Genomic DNA, 18477 nt, shown 5'->3' with positions numbered 1-18477 from the left:
TTTGGTCTGATCTTTTATGAAATGTATAAAGCTGAAGAGGAACGTGTGGTGTTTGTGCTCACAGTATGTGCTATAGAACCTACAGAACATAGTGCTGAAACTAGCATCATGAAAAGCTGATGAGTGAAATAGAACATCCGTCTGACAGTTGTGAAACCAGGATTCATACACTGATACTGGAAGTGTTTTCAGACTGGATGACATGTGTATCACTTTCCCCTTGTCACCATGGTGACACCAGACCCTACTCCAGTGCAGAGAGTTGTTTTGCGATCTGAAGTCACCATGTTAACATACAGTCATGCATGGTTACGAGGTGATATGGCTCCAGTGTGTCTCTAACATCTCTCCCCAGCTATTCAACAGGTGAGTGAGGGTTAAGCCACATAGAGTCCACTGATAATGTGATGTGATTAGGTCCCACTCATGTTGGCCTCCATCAGTGGCGTCCATGTTTGAACAGAAGTGCTGAGGAACATTCCAGGACCTCTGGCCTCAGTGGGAACACAATCACGTTCCATTCAGAACACTAATTCCATAACCACACAGAACTCCATGTATGTTGTTGAGACAGACTGCAGCAGGGACAGATAAGACAGGGCTTTGCAGACAGAGTTCAGTGTGTTAAATCGGAGGGCATGTTGTCCGGTCCTCTGGCAGTCTCTATAGGGGTTCAATTCTCGGGCCGACTCTTTTCTCTGTATATATCAATGATGTTGCTCTTGCTGCGGGCGATTCCCTGATCCACCTCTATGCAGACGACACCATTCCGTATACTTCTGGCCCTTCCTTGGACACTGCTATCTAACCTCCAAACAAGCTTCAATGCCATACAACACTCCTTCCGTGGCCTCCAACTGCTCTTAAACGCTAGTAAAAACCAAATGCATGCTTTTCAACCGTTCGCTGCCTGCACCCACATGCCCGACTAGCATCACCACCCTGGATGGTTCCGATCTAGAATATGTGGACATCTATAAGTACCTAGGTATCTGGCTAGACTGTAAACTCTCCTTCCAGACTCATATCAAACATCTCCAATTCTAAAATCAAATCTAGAGTCTGCTTTCTATTCCGCAACAAAGCCTCCTTCACTCCCGCCGCCAAACTTACCCTAGTAAAACTGACTATCCTACCGATCCTCGACTTCGGCGATGTCATCTACAAAATAGCTTCCAATACTCTACTCAGAAAACTGGATGCAGTTTATCACAGTGCCATCCATGTTGTTACTAAAGCACCTTATACCACCCACCACTGCGACCTGTATGCTCTAGTCGGCTGGCCCTCGCTACATATTCGTCGCCAGACCCACTGGCTCCAGGTCATCTACAAGTCCATGCTGGGTAAAGCTCTACCTTATCTCAGTTCACTGGCCACGATGGCAACACCCACCCGTAGCACACGCTCCAGCAGGTGTATCTCACTGATCATCCCTAAAGCCAACTCCTCATTTGGCTGAACTTTCCTTCCAGTTCTCTGCTGCCTGTGACTGGAACGAATTGCAAAAATCGCTGAAGTTGGAGACTTTTATCTCCCTCACCAACTTTAATCATCTGCCATCTGAGCAGCTAACCGATCGCTGCAGCTGTACATAGTCCATCGGTAAATAGCCCACCCAATTTACCTACCTCATCTCCATACCTTTTTTATTTATTTACTTTTCTGCTCTTTTGCACACCAGTATCTCTACCTGCACATGACCATCTGATAATTTATCACTCCAGTGTTAATCTGCAAAATTGTAATTATTCGCCTACCTCCTCATGCCTTTTGCACACAATGTATATAGACTCTTTTTTTTCTTTTTTCTACTGTGTTATTGACTTGTTAATTGTTTACTCCATGTGTAACTCTATGTTGTCTGTTCACACTGCTATGCTTTATCTTGGCCATGTCGCAGTTGTAAATGAGAACTTGTTCTCAACTAGCCTACCTGGTTAAATAAAGGTGAAATAAATCAAAAGGACAGGGTGAGTCAGCCAGACCAGAGAACAGACTGAAAGGTGCTGATTCCAGTCTGAAACGGTTTGAGAACAGAGGAATTTGACTGGTGTCTGGAATCACAGCTGGTAATCTGGTCTGACTGATGTCATCAGTGTATTGGCCAATGGATACAGGTTGGGGCTGGGTTCGATTGATGAGGTCATAGGAATGGGACAGAGGTACATGAAGTGAAGAGGACACAAGATATTTGAATCCAGTCTCCCCTTACCACAGCCCATTCATTGCCGGTCATTAACATCATCTATCAGTGAGCCACCTCATGGCTTGTAAATGGGACTCTCCTTCACAACATTTATAACTCCCCTTCCCTGTCATGTATACCCCAGTGTCTGAGCACAGAGTCCTCTGTCTAACATCTCCTGACTAGACCCATTACTGGTTCGAAGTGAGTCACTCAGATCATGTTGCTGGCAGGATGTTTTATTCCAGTAGAAATGTAAAGGGTCCAACACAACATGGACAGCTCCCATCAGCAGGATTAGACAGGAAGTTGTCATTTGATTACCGGACTCTATGTGATGTGCCAGTCTCAAGATCAGTCTGTCAGTACCCATCTCTTGTTCCATCCTGACCTTCTATGGTCCTTTTTATATGAATTGTATAGCCTTATGTCTGTTTTGATGTTACTCCTTTTGTCTCCTACTGTGGAGACAAAACTGTGTGAATGTTCAAGGTGACATTGAATGTATGTAATTGATAAACAGACCTTATAATGTATGGTCTGAAACTCTGGGTCAGCTCAGAGAAGGAGAAGCCTGTCTGTCATTCTATTATGATGTTGTTTTAGATTTGACAAGGTCGGACAGTGTGATGTGTGATCAGGTGGAACATTTAAATGACAGGGAATAAGGGAGACAGATTAATATAGGGGAAGGAGGGAAGATGGTTGCTTTTAAAGAATGGCAGAGGCTGAGCGGTGTACTATAGGACGCCTTTCTGCCTCAGTGACCTGACCTTTGACCCAGACCCCCTGGACATTCCATGTGTATCTCTAACCATCAGGTGGACAGGAAATTACTCACAGGAGAGACAGAATAACAGGAAGTTAGAAAAATGACCAGGAATTAAGGGATGAGCTAAGGACCAAAGGCCCTTTTAGAAAACAATTCCCCCACAATCCTTGAAGTAGTTGCAATTCACTAGATTTTAAGTTGGATACTTATTAGCTGATAATGACTGGCTGAGATACCCTAATGGTGCAGTTTCGAGCAGTAATAAGCAGGTGTTATCCTAATGTTGCAGTAATGTAGTCAGGTTGATGCGAGGGAGAGCTGTGACACACTGGTCTGAACAGGACAAGAGCCCTCATTAATGCAGAAGTTGGCTTGAGCTTTGATTGGTTCTCTCAAACATTGTTTTTTTCCCAGGGGGGTTGAAAAATCTCATTGTTTGGATTTGAAAATCCAACAGTTGTATTGAAAAGGGGCGGGGCTCGTGGGCTGTGTGTTGCTGCCCATGTGGGTGTTTGAGTGAGAAACACAAAGGCGAGCCAATCAGTAAAAAAGCACAGCCCCCTTCATTATCAACTCCTCTTGCCTACAACATCATGGAGCCTTCCCAGACTGATGTGAAAAAGACTTTGAGTTAGCTGTCAGCCAGACTAGCAGTAATCAGCAGTTATACGCAGTTATGACCTCTTGTTGAAAATGACTCAACTGAACTGAGGATTTATTTTTTAGTTGACAGACACCATAGCTGTTTTATGAGAAGATACAAACATGTTTTATTCTCATAGTGTTACAAGTTAAATAACAGAACCCAACCTGGCTAGTACTCTCTTTACTGGTGATGCCACCAGAGAGAACAAAATGGAGAGGAAGGAAAGAGAGATAGGGAAGGAGAGAAATATACATTCTAGCTACTCTCATCAGTGTTTCTCTTTTGGCACATGTGGTGTGTTTTGTTTCACACTGCTGAGGCATGACTCAAGGCTGTGTGGGATATGAGGGAGATGGTTGTGAATCGTTATCAGCCACCTGATTCCCTCCCCTTTCTCTCTCTGTGTTGTTATTGCTCCTTCGCCGTTACATTCTCTCTCTGGATCCACAAGTGTTCTAGCCGGGAATCCACACTGAATATCACACAAATGTAGTGAAATGGACACACTTGCTAGCCAACTTCAGTAGCTTTCTCATGGTGTTTTGAGCTCCCTGCCCACTGCCTCCGTGGAGGAGAGAGACACTAAGCAGGTTTCCATTGTCCCAGGTTTATTCGACAAAAGCGTTGCAAAAAATAAATAATCATTGCGCCATCTAATGGAAACGGCAGATATATAAATATTTAAAGATCGAAAACAGTTTTATACGTTCGACGGGTGGATTTATTTTGTCTAACTTTTTAAAAACAAATTACGATGAAAACGCTGTTTTTAGAATACATGATGATTGACGAATAATTCTAAAGGTACGCGGGGCACGTGATGTCAGGTAGCCTAACTATAAACTCCACTCCACATGTAATTCTAAATGCCTAGTCTACTGCTTGCTAAACACATTTGCTTTGCCTGACAAGGATTGTCCTGACTTTCAAGACTGCCTGAATTGCTTCGCTTTGCTTTTCTGGTTGGCCGGGAAGTTTCACCATCCAATTATTTCAGATCTGCAAGTTACACAATGGCACGGGCCATTGCGATATGTGAGCACATGAGACATTAGAATATGTCAAATATAGTCAATTATTGCATTCTATCCATGCTGACATTCGCGGGCTACCTAGACATTAATAGGTGTCAGGACATATGGGCTGTGGCAATTTATTAATGCGCAATTTGCCTAAATGGGCAATGGACACACTTTTTTTTTATAGGTATGACGTCATTACGTCCTGCTGTTTTTATCGACACACAAGATAGTTAAATGGAAAAGCACCATAGCAGGCAATTGTCGCTTCTATTTTCTATGCAAACTTTCTAAATGTCGACAAAAACAATCTCTAGATAATTTAATGGAGACAGAGCTAGTGTCTCAGAGGAAGGCTTGTGATAGTCATTAGTGATAAAAAAAAAGTCAGGTATTACTTTATGCTCACATAAATACATTTCATTGCCCAGTTATCATACAGTATATTGACACAGTTCAGACCGAAATTCCCCTGAACACATATTTAATTGTGTTAGCAACAGCCCCCGAGACATTTGGCACTTTCATCAGCGCAGCTGTTTCCATGGCTACTGTAAATCATTAAATAGGCAACAATATTCCACTGTGACTCAACTACCAGAGGAAGACCACAATCCTAGCAGCAGGCCCTCTCCAGAGACTTTACAGAAGGCCTACATTAACATAGTCTTTAATGGGTTTGAAAGTGTCCCTGCCCCGATCTTGACTTGGTGGAAACTAAAGGGTGGAGTATGTGTGAGCAAGGGTGGAGTATGATGGATAGTCACACAAGCATTCTCCATTTCACTAGTCTGATTCCAGCCTGCTTAATTGTTTGAAGGGGATAAAACATACTAGCCTGGTACAACCAGACTGATCTGGCAAACTGTATATATAAGCTCACCAAATCAGTGTGGTTTTACGAGGCTAAAAATATACAGGAGCTGGCTAATTTTCTCAGAGACTGAACTAAATCGGGTAATTTGGTCATCCAAGGAGGTTTGTTTGTTGTATTTAATTGTTTTGATGGTAAAGCTAAAGCATTGGTGTGTATGGTAAAGGACCACATTAAGCCACAGTTATTCTGTTGTTTACCTCTCCATAGCAACACATCACTTGGAGCAGGTTGTCTCAAGTTCTTTTACATTACAATTTCATGTTTTTAACTGTACATTGGTATTTCATATTTTTAAATGTACATACATTATGAAATTAGGTCTCAGTTCTATTGCTAATTTCACCTTTTCCAAATGAAAATGTAACATCTCTGTTGTTGCTAGTGGCGTGTATTCATGAAAGCCAAGGGAAGCCAGGTTTAAATTCGCAAGAGGCTGAATATACTGTATCTCACTGGAGAAAGCATCCGAAACAGTCCCCCTTTGTCTCTGTATGCGTAACTCATCTATCTGATGCTGTCTGGTCAAAAATAGTATGACATAGAATAGAGCCAATCAGAGTTGAGCTCAACTGTGAATGGTCCTGGCGCACCAAAAATAAGTGTCAAGTGAAGCCAGTTTGGATTTGGCTTCACACTAATCACATCACATTGAGAGCAAAATGTAATTGACAGAAACAACTTAAATTGATGTATCTCGTTGTGTTGTTGTCCTGATGGCTAGCTAGCTACTGTAGATAAAATTGTCCCTTTCCTAAATTAGCCATGGATGGAGATAGCGATTTGGACTTGAGGTTTTACTTATTTCTCCATACTGGCCAATGATTATAACGGTAATTCTGATCCAACCAAAAATTCATACATTGTGCCCCTGGCCTGAGAGGATGGAAGTTGAATATGTAGCTAGATGTAGTAGGCTAATGTTAACTAGCTGGCCCTTTCGTTCTCCATGAAAGGAAGTTAGGCTAGTGACCAAGCATTTTAGCCAGGTAGTCTAGGACAACAAAAACTAAAACCGTGTACTGTACGATGGAGTCATAGACCATTTTGTCAACATGAAAGAGAGGAGGATGGCATTTTCCTACATGTAGGGTGAGTAGACATGTTTTTTCTACTTGCACGAATGCACGCACACACACACACAGAAATCAGAACCATGGACAGCTAAATCATATTTACCTTACACTGATTGAACTAAATAGTTTTTGGTATCTTTTAGATGTCACTGTATTAGACTAAGCAGAGGTGATTTGATGTTAAAATGGTGCTGGAAAAATGGAGGCAGCTCCTGTTTTCTTTGCGACTCGCGGTAACTATCTGGTGTTCTAAATCAATAGTTGTTTAGTGGTCCGAGAATTTTGGAAGCATGAACTTGCTTGACCATGCTGTAGGTCATGTAACTGTTTGTTCCACGCAATATGCTTTGTGGACTTCACCGGGCAGATGTTGCTCTCTGGTTTTGTGATGAAACAAATGTGTTGTTGAATTGATTTTGCTATTGTGTCTTCTTATTTTCTCGACCTTCTCCGCGTATATTTCACAGTGTCAAGGCATATGTACTAACAGGTTATAGAGCAAACAACCTATTATGGCTTTCCCAGTGATTTTACCCACGCACCGCTAATGGTTGTTGCCAGAAACTGTTCCATTTGCTGGGAAGGGAGAGCTCTGCCTTAATAAATATCCATATTCTAATTGTTAGAGCTGATTAATCCGAGCAGTAAAACAATATGATTTTCTCCAACAAGATTTCCATCACAATCTTATTGAGCTCAAAGTAGTGCCTGCCTGTTGTTGGTGGGTATTTGCGTGAGAACGTTATAAACAAGTGTACTTAGCTCCTTTTTGAGGATGGCTGTTTGTGGTGACCGTTTCCTAATTAGTGTACAGATGGTTACTGACTGTGCCTTATAAACAGTCTCTTTTGATTACATCACAGCCAACCACCCCTCTCACAGTCTCCATGCTTCTACAGTGGGGAGAACAAATATTTGATACACTGATGATTTTGCAGGTTTTCCTACTTACAAAGCATGTAGAGGTCTGTAATTTTTATCATAGGTACACATCAACTGTGAGAGACGGAATCTAAAACAAAAATCCAGAAAATCACATTGTATGATTTTAAAGTAATTAATTAGCATTTTATTGCATGCAATAAGTATTTGATCACCTACCAACCAGTAAGAATTCCGGCTCTCACAGACCTGTTAGTTTTTCTTTTTTCTTCCTCTGTCCTCCATTCATTACCTGTATTAACTGCACCTGTTTGAACTCGTTACCTGTATAAAAGACACCTGTCCACACACTCAATCACAGACTCCAACCTCTCCACAATGGCCAAGACCAGACAGCTGTGTAAGGACATCAGGGATAAAATTGTAGACCTGCACAAGGCTGGAATGGGCTACAGGACAATAGGCAAGCAGCTTGGTGAGAAGGCAACAACTGTTGGCACAATTATTAGAAAATGCTCCATGCAAGATCTCACCTCGTGGGGCATCAATGATCATGCGGAAGGTGAGGGATCAGCCCAGAACTACACGGCAGGACCTGGTCAATGACCTGAAGAGAGCTGGGACCACAGTCTCAAAGAAAACCATTAGTAACACACTACGCCGTCATGGATTAAAATCCTGCAACGCACGCAAGGTCCCCCTGCTCAAGCCAGCGCATGTCCAGGCCCGTCTGAAGTTTGCCAATGTCCATCTGGATGATCCAGAGGAGGAATGGGAGAAGGTCATGAGGTCTGATGAGACAAAAATATAGCTTTTTGGTCTAAACTCCATTCGCCGTGTTTGGAGGAAGAAGAAGGATGAATACAACCCCAAGAACACCAACCCAACCGTGAAGCATGGAGGTGGAAACATCATTCTTTGGGGATGCTTTTCTGCAAAGGGGACAGGACGACTCCACCGTATTGAGGGGAGGATGGATGGGGCCATGTATCGCGAGATCTTGGCCAACAACCTTCTTCCCTCAGTAAGAGCATTGAAGATGGGTCGTGGCTTCGTCTTCCAGCATGACAACGACCCGAAACACACAGCCTAAGGAGTAAGAAGCATCTCAAGGTCCTGGAGTGGCCTAGCCAGTCTCCAGACCTGAACCCAATAGAAAATCTTTGGAGGGAGCTGAAAGTCCGTATTGCCCAGTGACAGCCCCGAAACCTGAAGGATCTGGAGAAGGTCTGTATGGAGTAGTGGGCCAAAATCCCTGCTGCAGTGTGTGCAAACCTGGTCAAGAACTACAGGAAACGTATGATCTCTGTAATTGCAAACATTCTATACCAAATATTAAGTTCTGCTTTTCTGGTGTATCAAATACTTATTGCATGCAATAAAATGCAAATGAATTACTTAAAAATCATACAATGTGATTTTCTGGATTTTTTGATTCCGTCTCTCACAGTTGAAGTGTACCTATGATAAAAATTTCAGACCTCTACATGCTTTGTAAGTAGGAAAACCTGCAAAATCGGCAGTGTATCAAATACTTGTTCTCCCCACTGTATGTATACAGCTCGGCTCCACAGACATTGGGATTCATACACAGTACTTAAACTCCACACCAAGGACACAGAAAAATACAGATGTATCCCAACTTGTCCGTTTGAGAAAGACTCCCCACCCCTCCTTTTCCACACACAGTTAGTAATATTTACATATTTTGCATTACTCATCTCATATGTATATACTGTATTTTATTATATTCTCCTGTATTTTAGTCTATGCCGCTCTGACATTGCTCATCCAAATATTAATATTTTCTTAATTCCATTCCTTTACTGTTGGAGCTAGAAACACAAGCGTTTCGCAACACCGGCAATAACATCTGTTAAAACCATGCACGTGAACATGTCGAAGCAGCCGATATGCATCTGTCAGCACATCATATGAACTTGAGACATCTGAAGGTATAAATCCACATTACCCATATGTGGCCAATTCTTTTTATAGGGACTATAATACTAATTTAGATTTCAAATCACACTATGTAGCCCTACATGATTCCTTAGCTATTACACTGTGTTGATTCATAATTAACTTGAATTCAGTTGATCCTGTACCAACAACGTAGCCAAAGAGATTGTGGGTATAAAGTAAACTTATCAATAAACAATGTGTGATAAAAAAAGAACATAGCCGAAAGGTAAATGTTTGTTATAAGCTATGTGTCTTGAGTTATCTGGTGGTTCGGATATCATGAAAAAATCTACCCCAGAATGAAGTGAACACTGCGCCTTTAAAATCAAACAGCGCACCCTAAATCCCACGGTCGACTCCACACTATCCACATTCGGATCAAGAGGTTTGCTTTAGTTCAGTGTTTTGCTAACCCACTTGTAATAACCGTTTAAATATAGGCGAGCTAAGTTGGCGTTGTGAGAGGACCACAGAGGAATTTGTTCAGCAACAAGTTTGGAACACATGCACTCGCTACAAAGTTGCAAACAACGTTTTTTGAATGGAGGCTTCGGCTGTGAGAGCCATAGTGAAGTTCGGAGAGGGGGCGCAGGCTGGGGTGGTAGGCTATCTGATCTGACGTTATAATCAGACAGTATCCTGTTGCGAGCAGAGTCAGCTGGCTCACCGAGGAGAGGACGGAGCTTATTCTCGCTATTATTCGGATCTTTGTCCATTCCGGAGTAGACCTAGGTATAATTGCTTCCGCGGGATAGCTGACACACTACGGGAGAAACTGTACTATAACTTCGGGTTGGGATCTCCACGTCAGAATACCGCGTGACAGTGCTCTCTCTCCGCTGACTGGACTGGACAGTAGACTGCGGTAATATTTTACTTGGGGAGTAACGAGAGTTTGGATTTCATATTTTCGTTTCAATTGTTTACTGTGTTGAACGTTGTTTTTATTGGCTAGCCTACTTTTAAATAAATTGGACAGAACTTTTTTTGTGAAAGTTGTGGCTCGAATCTTAAATCAGATCATAGTTTATACACATTTTGTAATTCACTTCAAGATGGATAAATACGACGATTTGGATCTTGAGGCAAGTAAGTTTTTAGAAGACCTCAATATGTATGAGGCATCTAGGGACGGGCTGTTCCGAATGAAGAAGGATGCACGGAACAACTCCGACTTTGAAGAAACCAGGAGAGTTTTTGCCTCCAAAATGACAAAAATCCACATACAGAAACAGCAAGAGGAAATTGCCAAAAGCAATTTGGTAGTGAGAATGAACGGGGGTCAAAACAGAGCGGCAGACAGCACGTTTTACACCAAAGACAGGCCGCCTATCAATAGCTACAGACCGGCAGGGGAAGCTGCAGCCAAGCCTCCCATACTCTCTGGCCCTTTGCCAGGCACCGCCAGTGGCGCGAGTCAGTACGCGCCCTATGACGCTCTGAAACACCATTCACCCAGTCAACAGTCATACGGCTACGGAAACAATTACGATAACAAGGAGCGTTTTGAGCCGCATTCTTACCACCACGCCTTGAGTCCCACCAGCCCTGGGAATGCACACACACATGCTTCTGGTCACCCTGCCAGTCCCTCGGGCACTTCGGCCTCCTACTCCTCCAGGTGTGGCCAGGCCTCCTCAGGATCCTCCAGCCCTGCTGGATCATCAGGCCTTATGTGCAGCCCATCTCAGCAGCCCCCACACCACTCACCATCTCCCCCCTTCTCCGACAGCCTACAGTCTCCGAGCCCCACTAGACTGCACCAGAGCAAGGCTGCCACCCTACTGGTGCAGCAGAGACCCCCCATGTTGGCTGATGCTGGGGCTGCAGCAGACTGGATGCGGAGCTTGGGGCACCCAGACCTGTTAGCACCACTCCCTCTGAGTGCCTTCACTGGCGGAGCTGACCTGTACCAGCAGCTGTCTCCCCAACTTGCCACTGTTACACCGCCAACAGGCCCTTACTCAGCAGCATCCTCTATGAGCCCAAGATCAACAGCCAACCATGGAAATCTAGGCCAGAACGGGCTCTCTCAGAGTCCTGTGGTTCTCACCCCCAGCCCCACCCCTGCTCAAGTGGCTGTCCCAGCCCCACCTGCACCCACATCTGAGGCAGCCCAGCCCAAAGCCACAGCTGGAGCTTACTTCCCTGCCTCTGCCTCTCCCTCTGGAATCAGTGTCTCTAGAAGCTTTGGCCAGGGTCAAGGTGTAGGCCAGGCACAGGGCAGGCAAGTGGCCATGGGGGTGGATGTGCCCTCTGGCCTAGACAGCCAGCTGTCCTCTGGTGGTGAGGCATGCCAACCCCAGCCCCAGTCTGAAGCCCCCAGTACCCCCAGAGCTCTCAAACTGCCCAGCCAGACTCTCCATGTCCAGCCGGAGCAGGGGCCGTCTGCCGCCGAGATCAAATTAGAAGCCCTGACCAAGCGTCTGGAGAAGGAGATGGACGCCCAGCCCAAGGCAGACTACTTCGGTAAGCTTAGTTTGACATTTTGATCGACCTGGTGTCTCTCTTTAATCAAATTCACTATTTCTCTGTGTGGGTCACTGAGTTCGAAAATGTCCCACTGTTCAAAACTTTTCAACTCGTTCATTTAACCTTATCTTTGTGTATGCGTGTGTATGTTTTGGTTTGCTCGTGCCAGATCAAGTGGAATAGTTGTGAAGCGGCCATTCTGTCTGTGTATGTTTCTGATCATCGTGGCTCATACTGTTGTTCAGTATTGAACTCGACAGAGAGCGTTTAGCCAGAGGCTTCTTTTATTCTCTTCTTCGTCTTTTAGTCTAGAATGAATAATTGTCTAATTTGTTTCTTCTCGTTCTCCTTAAATCCTCCCGTCTGGGTATGTCACTGACGGCCACCCGCCCTCCTACCTCTCAGGCTCGGCCCAGGGCCAACCAGGAGAAGGTTGTCTTCTCCTCTCAGCTGTAATAAGCCTGGTGGATTAAGTGGAGGACACATCAATAACTCAATTCATTAGTAACAGGATATTGGCTGCTTTTTGTTAGATCAGCGCTGCGCTTTTGACATTGTTTGTAAAACATCCGTTCTCTCCCCGATCACATCCGTTCTCTCCCTGATCACATCCGTTCTCTCCCCGATCACATCCGTTCTCTCCCCGATCACATCCGTTCTCTCCCCGATCACATCCGTTCTCTCCCCGATCACATCCGTTCTCTCCCCGATCACATCCGTTCTCTCCCCGATCACACCCGTTCTCTCCCCGATCACATCCGTTCTCTCCCCGACGTTCTCTCCCCGATCACATCCGTTCTCTCCCCGGTTCTCTCCCCGATCACATCCGTTCTCTCCCCGGTTCTCTCCCCGATCACATCCGTTCTCTCCCCGATCACATCCGTTCTCTCCCCGATAACATCTATACTCTCCCCGATCACATCCGTTCTCTCCCCGATAACATCTATACTCTCCCCGATAACATCCGTTCTCTCCCCGGTCACATCCGTTCTCTCCCCGATAACATCTATACTCTCCCCGGTCACATCCGTTCTCTCCCCGATCACATCCGTTCTCTCCCCGATAACATCTATACTCTCCCCGATAACATCCGTTCTCTCCCCGGTCACATCCGTTCTCTCCCCGATAACATCTATACTCTCCCCGATAACATCCGTTCTCTCCCCGATCACATCCGTTCTCTCCCCGATCACACCCGTTCTCTCCCCGATCACACCCGTTCTCCCCCCGATCACACCCGTTCTCTCCCCGATCACATCCGTTCTCTCGATCACATCCGTTCTCTCCCCGATCACATCCGTTCTCTCCCCGATAACATCTATACTCTCCCCGATAACATCCGTTCTCTCCCCGATCACACCCGTTCTCCCCCTGATCACACCCGTTCTCTCCCCGATCACATCCGTTCTCTCCCCGGTCACATCCATCCGTTCTCTCCCCGGTCATCCATCCGTTCTCTCCCCGGTCACATCCGTTCTCTCCCCGATCACATCCGTTCTCTCCCCGATCACATCCGTTCTCTCCCCGGTCACATCCGTTCTCTCCCCGGTCACATCCGTTCTCTCCCCGATCACATCCGTTCTCTCCCCGATCACATCCGTTCTCTCCCGATCACATCCGTTCTCTCCCCGGTCACATCCGTTCTCTCCCGATCACATCCGTTCTCTCCCGGTCACATCCGTTCTCTCCCGGTCACATCCGTTCTCCCGCCCGGTCACATCCGCTTTCTCCCGGTCACATCCGTTCTCTCCCGGTCACATCCGTTCTCCCCGATCACACCCGTTCTCTCCCGGTCACATCCGTTCTCTCCCCGATCACATCCGTTCTCTCCCCGATCACACCCGTTCTCTCCCCGATCACACCCGTTCTCTCCCCGATCACACCCGTTCTCTCCCCGGTCACACCCGTTCTCTCCCCGGTCACATCCGTTCTCTCCCCGATCACATCCGTTCTCTCCCCGATCACATCCGTTCTCTCCCCGATCACATCCGTTCTCTCCCCGGTCACATCCGTTCTCTCCCCGGTCACATCCGTTCTCTCCCCGGTCACATCCGTTCTCTCCCCGATCACATCGATCACATCCGTTCTCTCCCCGATCACATCCGTTCTCTCCCGATCACATCCGTTCTCTCCCCGGTCACATCCGTTCTCTCCCCGATCACATCCGTTCTCTCCCCGGTCACATCCGTTCTCTCCCCGCCCGGTCACATCCGTTCTCTCCCCGCCCGGTCACATCCGTTCTCTCCCCGGTCACATCCGTTCTCTCCCCGGTCACATCCGTTCTCTCCCCGATCACACCCGTTCTCTCCCCGATCACACCCGTTCTCTCCCCGATCACATCCGTTCTCTCCCCGATCACACCCGTTCTCTCCCCGATCACACCCGTTCTCTCCCCGATCACACCCGTTCTCTCCCCGATCACACCCGTTCTCTCCCCGATCACACCCGTTCTCTCCCCGATCACACCCGTTCTCTCCCCGATCACACCCGTTCTCTCCCCGATCACACCCGTTCTCCCCCCGATCACACCCGTTCTCTCCCCGATCACACCCGTTCTCTCCCCGATCACACCCGTTCTCCCCCCGATCACATCCGTTCTCTCCCCGATCACATCCGTTCTCTCCCCGATCACATCCGTTCTCTTGTCATGTGTTTGACTCAGTCTTTCCAAATAACATCATCACATGGCCGAGCACAGACCCAGACTTGAACATTCTTGCTCTAAACCACCATGTGCATACTCGCACACACACATGCATCCATATACACACAAAGGCACACACACACACACACACACACACACACACACACACACACACACACACACATGCATCCATATACACACAAAGGCACACACACACACATGCATCCATATACACACAAAGGCACACACACACACACACACACACACATGCATCCATATACACACAAAGGCACACACACACACACCTTTTGTACGGAGCCACAGTCTGGGGAATACAGACAATGACAACTGAATAACAGCACCTGTTAGTGTTTTTCCATGTAGCCTGTAGCTGCCCTAGGATACATGACATCAGTCTCTTTAGTTTAAGTACAGATTAATATATAACTGGTTACGAGTAAATTTACACTTGTCCCTTTTAATGCAGAAATAACTATTGAATATAACATTTGTGCCCAATGTGTGCAACAGGAGAAGTGGAAGTGAAAGAGCACATGTTTGGTGGGGCTGATCTACAGATGAGAAAAGCATTGAGGAAGAAAGAAAGAGGAAAAGGAGAGAGTGAGAGAGAGGTAGGGCAAGAGGAGAAGAGAGAAAGAGGTAGGGCAGGAGAAGAGAGAAAGAGGTAGGGCAAGAGGAGAAGAGAGAAAGAGGTAGGGCAGGAGAAGAGAGAAAGAGGTAGGGCAGGAGGAGAAGAGAGAAAGAGGTAGGGCAGGAGGAGAAGAGAGAGAGGTAGGGCAGGAGAAGAGAGAAAGAGGTAGGGCAGGAGGAGAAGAGAGAAAGAGGTAGGGCAGGAGGAGAAGAGGGCAGGAGGTAGGGCAGGAGGAGAAGAGAGAAAGAGGTAGGGCAGGAGGAGAAGAGAGAAAGAGGTAGGGCAGGAGGAGAAGAGAGAAAGAGGTAGGGCAGGAGGAGAAGAGAGAAAGAGGTAGGGCAGGAGGAGAAGAGAGAAAGAGGTAGGGCAGGAGGAGAAGAGAGAAAGAGGTAGGGCAGGAGGAGAAGAGAGAAAGAGGTAGGGCAGGAGGAGAAGAGAGAAAGAGGTTGGGTAGGAGGAGAAGGGAGGAAGGAGGAGGAATTCAACTGGTCAGCAGAAACAGATTTATAAAAGGCCCAAGAGCATGGCTTTCTGCTCCTTTTTTTAAGCTAGTGCCACGCAGCACCCAGTTTGCGTGCTCTCTGGAAATTGTTATTTGGAAAAAACGGGGAGAAAATAAGTGCTTGGCTGTCTTTCCCCCAGCTATACTGCTGTACCGTACCAGACCTGTACTCTGTGTGCTGCAGTTATAAACTGCTGACAAGGTGTTTATTACTCTGCTCTGAGAGCCCAGTTCCAGGCTAGTCCTGGTGGAGAATATGTGTACAGTATACTATGTCCTGAAGGTAAGGCCCAGAGTTTTTCCTCCTCATCCAGATGTGTTCGGCAAGTTGAGGCAAGGCCAGTCAGTCAGGATTGTCATTCAGTATGTAAGGGAAGATGTTCTGGGGCATGTCGCTGTCATGCTGAACACACCCACACAGATTCATAAGCACACATGTTATAGAGATTCCTGTGGGGGGCCGCAGTGGAAGATGGTAGAACTTTGTGTATGACAATACTGTAACGCTGACACGCTCACAGCACACACACCCAGCACACACTCATTTTCTGCGTCATGCTGTCGTGCCAGAAAATAGCCTGCGTGACGGCCAGATGCAGTTCCTGGCCTGGTCTACATACTGAACTGAAAGAGAAGCTCCATCCCAGACCTGCTTTTTCCACTGAAAGGAGAGGAGTATTCTTTCAGCCTGAACCATAGGTCTGGATACTCAAAGAGCAAGCACAGTGGCTAGGAGAAACTCCCTAGAAAGCCAGGGTCATAGGAAGAAACCTAGAGAGGAACCAGGCTCCGAGGGGTGGCTGTGTCGGGTAAAGTTTATAAGAGTATATGGTCATTAAGGCCAGATTGTGTTGAGTTACTCCTCTTTAACAAGCAAACTATGGCTAAATGAAGAACCATAATACTATGGGAATGATGTTCTATTCCAGGGTTATCAGTTCAATATGTCATTTATTAAAGGATTTCCTCATTTGTATGATACAGTATATTATTGACCAGTGTGACTGTAGAGTATTACGTATGTAAGTCATATTTACACTGGGGGCATATACCTAGTGATGTAGTAGGTTCATGTAAAAGGGAGATTAGTGTGGCCATCCTAATAGGGTATAGGGTGCCATTTCAGACCCATGCCTAGTGAGTTCCAGCCAGCTAGGGCTGGGGTCTCTCATATCATATACTCTCTGCTCTGATTGGCAGAGCTGCAGCTGGATGTTCTGGGAAACTGAGTGTCGTGCCAAACGGCTGCACCAGGGGAACACAGAGGAATGTCTGGAGGACGGGACGGGGCTGAGGAATATAAAGAGTGGGTGGTGAGCTCACTTAGTTTCATAAATGATTAGATTAGCAGAAGGTACTTTGGGTTAATTTATAGAACCTTTTGGTGCGTCCTTGGCTGTGAGAGAGAGAGGGAGGGAGGTAGAGCAGGGAAAGAGAGGCAGAGCGGAGAGCAGATTTATGGATGGGAGGTCAGACAGGAAGGGTGAGTGGTGGGACAGGACAGAGGGTGGAGGGGATCACTGTCGCCACACACACACACACAGATAGTAGAGGTTGAGTGCTTTGTATTGTGTTGTGATTAAGGATGGCTTTCTCCTATCAGGCTGTAGTCTGTCTGTTGACTGGACAGTTTACCTTAACTCTTCCCAGGGTGTCTTGGCTTCTGCTTTGGCACTCAATCTGTACCCCTGACAAGTCCTGCAGGAAGCCTTTGTGTGTGTGTGTGTGCATCTCTCTCTCTCTCCTCCCTCTTTATCTCTCTCTGTGTCTGGGCCTGGGGCCTTGCTTCAGTGTTTGATTGGTTGTATTAGTAAATGTGTGTTAGTGTAGTGAGAGAATGTTTTTGTGATGTCAGGCTTTTGTTTTGGGTGGGACCAGTGTTGATGTGATTTCATAATGTCCTAGCCTTGGATTCTAATACTGCCATATGATACACACACAAAATAATAACTACCATATGGATATTACTAAGTGCAGTAGTCTTATTTCGCTTCTAACATGACAAGTCAACTACCATAATATCAAGTTCCTGTCAGAGATTGTGGAGGTTTATGAAGAGGCTTGTTGTGAGCCATTGGGAAGCAATAGAGGCAGACGTTTTGACAGCTGGGCTGGTGTTTGGGGGGTGAGGTGAGGGGAGGATGGGGGGTGAAGTTTTGGCTCTGTGTTTTGATTCCATTCCCCCCTCACCCATGCCCTCATAACCGATAAAGAAAGCACTCCCCTATAAAATCACAGGGGTTTTGGAATATGGGACTGTAATCAGGGAGAAAAATGTTGCTTCTTTACCTAAGAATGTTTGTCCCAAACAGGAACCAGTTTGTTTGGTTGTTTATGTATCCCTCTTACTTTTCAGTGCATTTTATAGTTTCAATGGCATGTGCATTACAAACACCAGCTGTGACTTTCAACTCTGGTGGAAAATCATACAATTCTCAGTTTTGAAAAGTCAACCAAGTAAAACCAAAGTTGAGCTAAACAAACCCAACCCTGTTGAGTCCATACAGTAGAACTGACTGTCTGTCAGTCAGTCTAATGATGGATTAAACCTAGAATTCCAGGGTTGAGGCCAGATTTTGGAGGAGAGGAGAGGTAGAGGAGGGATAGAGGAAGAGGAGAGGAGGGGTAGAGGAGGGATAGAGGAAGAGGAGAGGAGGGGTAGAGGAGGGATAGAGGAAGAGGAGAGGAGGGGTAGAGGAGGGATAGAGGAAGAGGAGAGGAGGGGTAGAGGAGGGATAGAGGAAGAGGAGAGGAGGGGTAGAGGAGGGATAGAGGAAGAGGAGAG

General features: G+C 46.2%; 1 protein-coding gene across 1 annotated transcript in view; it reads left to right on the top strand.

Moving 5' to 3' along the window:
* The first annotated feature begins 9758 nt into the window (after nt 1–9758).
* LOC115102405 (Wilms tumor protein 1-interacting protein-like) overlaps nt 9759–18477 on the top strand; it is a 37491-nt gene continuing 28772 nt past the window's right edge. The window contains exon 1 of the mRNA XM_029622327.2: nt 9759–11891. Coding sequence (XP_029478187.1) covers nt 10478–11891 — 1414 coding nt within the window. The 5' untranslated portion in view covers nt 9759–10477. The remainder of the gene's footprint in view (nt 11892–18477) is intronic.

Source organism: Oncorhynchus nerka, linkage group LG3, assembly GCF_034236695.1.
Source record: "Oncorhynchus nerka isolate Pitt River linkage group LG3, Oner_Uvic_2.0, whole genome shotgun sequence".
Classification (NCBI taxonomy): Eukaryota; Metazoa; Chordata; class Actinopteri; order Salmoniformes; family Salmonidae; genus Oncorhynchus; species Oncorhynchus nerka.
Note: the sequence above shows the minus strand (reverse complement) of the source record. Positions and strands in the feature narration are given on the sequence as shown.